Source organism: Teleopsis dalmanni, chromosome 2 (genome assembly GCF_002237135.1).
Source record: "Teleopsis dalmanni isolate 2A chromosome 2, ASM223713v2, whole genome shotgun sequence".
Taxonomy (NCBI): Eukaryota; Metazoa; Arthropoda; class Insecta; order Diptera; family Diopsidae; genus Teleopsis; species Teleopsis dalmanni.
The window spans coordinates 67,162,727-67,169,145 of NC_051847.1; the positions used below are offsets into that span (position 1 = coordinate 67,162,727).

The 6,419-nt window shown below is 31.2% G+C and overlaps 1 protein-coding gene across 1 annotated transcript in view; it reads left to right on the plus strand.

Moving 5' to 3' along the window:
* LOC119681162 (TRPL translocation defect protein 14-like) overlaps positions 1-4,943 on the plus strand; it is a gene marked incomplete at its 5' end in the record, with an annotated part of 5,860 nt that extends 917 nt beyond the window's left edge. The window contains 5 exon segments of the mRNA XM_038094271.1: positions 1,519-1,732; positions 1,791-2,121; positions 2,183-2,364; positions 4,421-4,501; positions 4,656-4,943. Of these exon segments, the coding sequence (XP_037950199.1) occupies positions 1,519-1,732; positions 1,791-2,121; positions 2,183-2,364; positions 4,421-4,501; positions 4,656-4,699 (852 nt within the window).
* Between the last annotated feature and the right edge of the window lie 1,476 nt (positions 4,944-6,419).

The window sequence follows — 6,419 nt, forward strand, 5'->3', positions numbered from 1 at the left end:
GTGGTAAGCGTTTTGAGTCGATTGAATCGGTAAAAGAGAATTCGCCGAAGGAACTAAAAGCCATACCTGCACGGGCCTACGAAAAGTGTATGGAAGATTGAGTTAAGCGTCGGCATATGTGTATCGCTTCAAAAGGAGCATAATTTAGAATAAAATTTTAAATTTGTGCGTTTTATTTACAAAATCCGGGTACTTTTTGAGCTGGAAATATAATCGCTAGATCTGCAGCAACATCTGTAAATCTAATTTTCTATCAAAAATATTAGAAAGTATGTTTCATTTTTTCCAGGTTTTTTAATTGATAGATTTGTTAGAACTCCCAAATCAGAAAACATCTTTAATGTCTTCAAAATGATCCTAAAAGCTTTTTGTTCTTCTTTATTTACAATATCAACATAATTATCATATCTTATTTTATATATTTTAACATAATATTACTCACTTAGTTGATTCAATATGCCAAAATTCAGGCCATTGCTTCAAAGTAAGCCTCAGTTGTCTGACTGTTATTTTCGGGCAGTCATTAAGTATTTGTCTATGGAGTAGTTAGACATCCTTTGAAGATGTGTAAAACCATTCCACCGCATTGCGGATTTGATCGAAACTAATATGACCAGTAATGAATAATAGGGTGCATTTTTCTATATTTGAAGACATCTGCATAGTGCTTACCGTTTAAGCCTTGGTCTCCACTGCATACGAAGAAAGACGTCTATATAAGTGTTATATATACTTTCTTTGCTCACTTGTTAATTGCATTTATAACATTTTTTGGCATCTGGTGATAAATTTTATGACCTACTTTATGCATTCGGGTTTAATTACTAATTTACTCCATAGCAATTCTCTAGTTATAGTTAAAGCTTTAAACTTTCACAAATAAATGTAAAAGATGCACATAAATGTACATCTTGCTCATACGTTCGACAAACACAAGGTAAGCACCGTCACTGTCTGTTGGTTAACATGAATATTACTGGCAGTGCAACCAATACACAAAAATATTTGCTCCAATAAAGCAAATATTTTTTACAGGCGTGCAATTTAAAAATGTTCCTGACTTTTTGATTACATTCCATAATATAGAGGATATCAATCACTAGTTCTTAGTTAGTTAGTTAGAATGTTGTATCATTAAATTAATTATACCTACACCTAGTGAAGTTATAAAAACTCTTATAAGATATATCTAATACTTTATCCCAATCAATCATTTTAATATTTTCATACAATATAGTGCTTAATTCATGAGTAGTTTTGAATTAAATAAATCATAAGAACTTAAAAATATAATATGAAATTTTAAAACTCTTTCTGTTTTAATTCGATATCTTATATTAAAGAAATTAAAAGAGCTTTATCAGGTAATTATTTATATATACTTTATATAGTTGAGAGCTTATAAGTACTGCTAGTAAAAACCATTCTATGCGATCCTTACATTATTGTAAAAATTGTTATGATATTTCTTTCCGTAAAAGTTAATTAATCATTTATTTTATTTACTCTACTTAATAGGATCATTCGTGCCGTTCAGAAGGCGTTGATTTGGCACGTGAATTGGATTATAAATCAGCTGCAGCTTGGGTAGGACATCCTTACTTTGATGTGATTGATAATTCAACTGATTTTGAAACAAAAATGAATCGTATGATTGAATCTGTTTGCCAAAAAGTTGGAATCGATATTGGTGATCGTTTGCGTGCTACCTCAAGAAAACTCAAATTTTTGGGTAATTTAATAATAAATTTTTAATAATTTTATACTAAATTTTATTTTTTAAATTTTAGTTGCTATTCTACCGCCAGAATCCGAATTTCCACCGTTTCAAGACTTTGATGTTGTACATCACTATCTACAATCCTCAGGACCTAAAGTACAAGCACGCCTTCGTAAACGTGGTCAAAAGAATCACTGGAGCTATATACATACTATCCGCCGCCCCAATGTGCATGGTCAATCACGCATAGAAGTTAAAACACAACTAACGCATCGTGACTATATCAATTTATTGGCACAACGTGATGATGCACATTTTACTATTTACAAAAAGCGTCGTTGTTTCCTTATTAATAATCAATATTTCCAATTGGATATATATAAGGAACCCAGCCATCCACGGTATTTATTATTTTATGTCAATCTAACATAAATATTATAATTATAATTTTATTCATTGCAGTTGCAAAGGTTTGATACTTTTGGAAACGTATTCGTCTCTCTCTGGTGAGGCATTTAAAAATTGTATGCCAAAGTTTTTGAATATAGTCAAAGAGGTTACTGGTGATCCAGATTATTCTATGTTTAATTTATCCTTAAAGGAAGATTGGAGTAAAACGAAAAAATTTTGTCATGCCTTACAAGGTGAATAAAACTTTTAATTTTATATTTAAATATTATTTAGTCATACTATATTCGTATTCATTTATTTAACTATTGTGAACTATCGCGGAACTTTTTCTTTAAACGTCATACAATATTTGTCTGAATTTTGTTGGCTGTTCAATGTGTACTGGTTTTAGTTATCGAAGTTGTGAGGAATTATTCTAACACATAAAAAAACTGAATGATTTTATAAGAAGATTCGTAGTCTTCCTAGTGCGGCAAGAACTGTCCTATCTCAATTGAGATCAGAATATAGCCATGTGCTTAACAGTTATTTGTCACGTATTAACGCGTCCATTCCTAATGTGTGCCCAAACTGTAGCTCCACGCCCCATGACGTCGTCCAACTGTTTTCTTGCCCCAATGCACACACTAATTTAAGTCCAATTGACCTTTGGACTAGTTCCCTTAAGGTAGCTAGGTTTCTTCGGCTGGATCCTGGTTAGTTTCAAATTATACCCCTCTTTCCCTTCCTTCATTCCCTGTACCACAACCCCACCTAACCACTCCTTTACCCATGTATTCGTCTTGTTATCCTTTCATGTTATCTGCTTTCAGGTCCCGGCGGGTTACAACAACAACATAAGAAAATTCGAGGTTCCAAAAGTGGGCACGTTGAAGTCTGGGACACATTGTTGTTGTTGTCGTTACTCGCTGGTGAACGGCACTCGGTCGAGTGGGTCTGAGACGTAAACCATGCCGGTCTTAAAACCTGGGAAACATGCATCTATCTTAACGACCAAGCGATGAGTGCACTAGCAACAATACATATCACAGGCCATATAATCGCATTTGTTGTTGCTATAGATCGCGCCGATTGCGTAGCCCCATTGGGGTGTGGTGAATTGGTCGTAGCAATTGATGAATGGCTCCCTGACGTCGACCCGGCCGTTCTTAGGACCATTTGTATCTTAAATTCTTTTCTTGTCATATTACTTAATTGTTATAGTCTAACAGGTATGATTTCAGAAACGGCAACATATATGATTGCATGTAATATTCTTTACAATATACAAAAATCAGACCATGTAAGATTCTTATCATAAGAATCTTAAGATTCTACATAGATCTTATAGGAAGATCTATGTAGATCGACATAGTATATAGTAAGTTAAAAAAGGTCAATCGGAATGGTTTGTTTTTATTTGTATTTTAAACCCGTCGCTCTTTAAGAATGGTCTTGTTGGTTAAAGCTTCAATTGTTTAAAAAAAAAACAATTTTAACTAACAACAAAATATTTATCTGTGGAAAAAGTTAATTTCTAGTAAAACTATTAAATGGAAATTGGAAATATTCAATATTAATAATTAAAAATTTTTTACTTCTGTTTCTGGAGATTTGCAGTTATATTATTTCAGCTCATTTTTGTTTGAGTTTAAGTCAAAACTTAAAATAAAGCCGTGACCAATATGACCAGAGTATGTGACAGTGGGATTATCTACTAATCGGTGCTTGGGTTACTTGGGAATAACGCTTTAATCAAGTCTTCAATATAGCATACTTGTTCGAATAATTCGTATCTATTATAAACGTAATTATTTGTTGATAGTAAATTTGTTAATGTTAGCATAAGGCAAATTTTTTTCTAGAATTCAAGAATGGTATGAACTACTCTTATTTGAAAACAATTTAAGCTATTGAGCCCTTAGACAGGTTTATGTTCTCTAAGATAAATATTATTAGAAATAAAAAAATGCGGTATGTTTGCTGAAATAGACTGTGATCAAACAAGTATTCAGTGTAGCATTGTTATTATTTGTGGAATTTAACCAGTGAATATATGTGGAACAAATTGCATATAAGACTATATTTTCATTTAGGATAGAAATATATTATATATTAAATCCTTTAACTCCAAGGAAGAGCATAGGGCCGCAATAGATAGAAATGTCATAGAGGAATTTTGAGCTCCTTAGTTTTTTTCCTAATAAATATATGTTCTTAATGCACATATATTGCTATTAGGTTAATTAATTAATTTTTTTTTAAATCAGAAATAAATGAAAATTTTTAATTAATATTTTTGATTTACAGATGATGGCGCCTCCGCTCAAAAATCAAAACAAACAAATGGAGTTTCGAATAAGCAATTGGTACTTAACGGCTATGCTAAGGGTTAGTTTAATTTAAAATTTATAATAAGAACCTTTAAACTTAAATCGAATCATTATTCGAAATCTTAACTAGTGTTTAAATATAAATTATTCAAAAAAAAAAATTTTTTTTCTATTTTTGGACTTTAAAAATACAAATTTTAAAATGAGAGCAGAATTCGGTGAAATCAAGAAACAAAAATTAGATATAGTCTATTAAACCGAATACTATAATGAAGCAAGATGTAAATCGTTTGATGTCTCAAAATGCTATAATTTTCAATGAATTGGACCTAAGTACTAAATATGACTATAAATGTAATTAGAAGGACCTCCCTTGTTTGATATTTTTGGTATGATTGTCAATAAGTTAGTGATTGTATGTAAAAAGTACTTAAATGAAAATGTTACGTGACTTTTATTTATTTTTTTGTTAAATGCAATTTTGAATGAAATATATTTTTGGCTTGAAACTTACTTCAGTTTTAAATATTTTGAAATATTTTGCAATTTAGTAAATAAGTAAAATTAAAATTTTCAATGTTAGTAAAGAAACAAAATTTAAAATATATATTTTGAAGTAAAAACTTTGATGCAAAAATATTGTTGAAAACTTAAGTAACACAACAGAACAGTATCTTTTCTATTAGTGAATTGTATTATAATAACAACTGAATAATAAAAGCAGCTTTATTTATTTACATGAAGATATTTTTATTTTAATATAAAAAAGAAAATCAAAAAAATCTATGTGTAATTTGTAACTGTGTATGTAAAATAAAAATAAACGAATTGTTTAGAGACAATTCAAAAATATTTAGAAGCTTTTTAATTTATAAAAGTAATTCAAAAAAAGAATAACAACAAAAAAACAATGTTATAAACTAATTATAAGAGACTACTTTTACCACAACAATACGAAATGATCTTTTACTAGAGATATTTTAAAATGGTTTTTTAGTACGGGTCCAGATATTGTATCTCTTGCATTACTTTCTAACATAAAGACTAATCAAATTCAAGGTTCGGAGTGTTTCGGTGCCATATCAAATAAAATTGTCATCGAAGATCTATATATTCAGTTTTAGGTTTGTCGTTTTATAATATGGTTCATATAACAGGCGCTGAACTTGTTAATAATACCAGGTGTACCGGTATGAAATGAGCGTTTTTTGGTGAAAATAAAACACTAATTATTAATAGGAAAGTAAAAAACATTTTATTCAAAGTATTGGCACACATTTCTACACATTTTGACCACCTTTCTGGCAATTTGTGGATACCACGCCAAAAAAATTGTTCGTCTTTTAAAGCAAACCAACCAGTCACCCAATTTTTGACCTCCTCGTAGGAATCAAAGTGCTGCTCAGCCAATGCGTGTCCCATCGATGAAAACAAATGGACAAATGGTGTTTTGATTGCATCCTGAACCCGTTTTGCTTTGTGTGCAGGTGCATTGTCATCGACCAGAATTACCTTGCCGTGTCTTCTGGCCCATTCTGGTCGTTTCTCGATCAATGTATGGTTCAAATTTATGATTTATTGTTCATAGCGACCAGCATTGACGGTTTCACCAGGTTTTAGGAGCTCGTAGTACACCACACCTTTCTGGTCCCACCAAACACACAGCATTGTCTTCTTGCCGAATCGATCTGGTTTTGCAGTCGATGTTGATGGTTGATGGTTGTCCCGGATTAACCCATGATTTTTTCCGTTTAGGATTCTTAAAATAAATCTATTTTTCATCGCCAGTAACAATCCGATGCAAAACCGATTTTCTTTCGTGTCTTTAAAGCAAAATTTCACAAGTGTTTTTTCGGTTTTCCATCTGTCTTTTCATTCAATTCATGTGGCAACCATTTTCCAATTTTGGATCTTTCTCAAGAGCTTTTAAACGGTCAGAAATTTGTTTGTTGTGCAACATTAACATTTCTGCCATT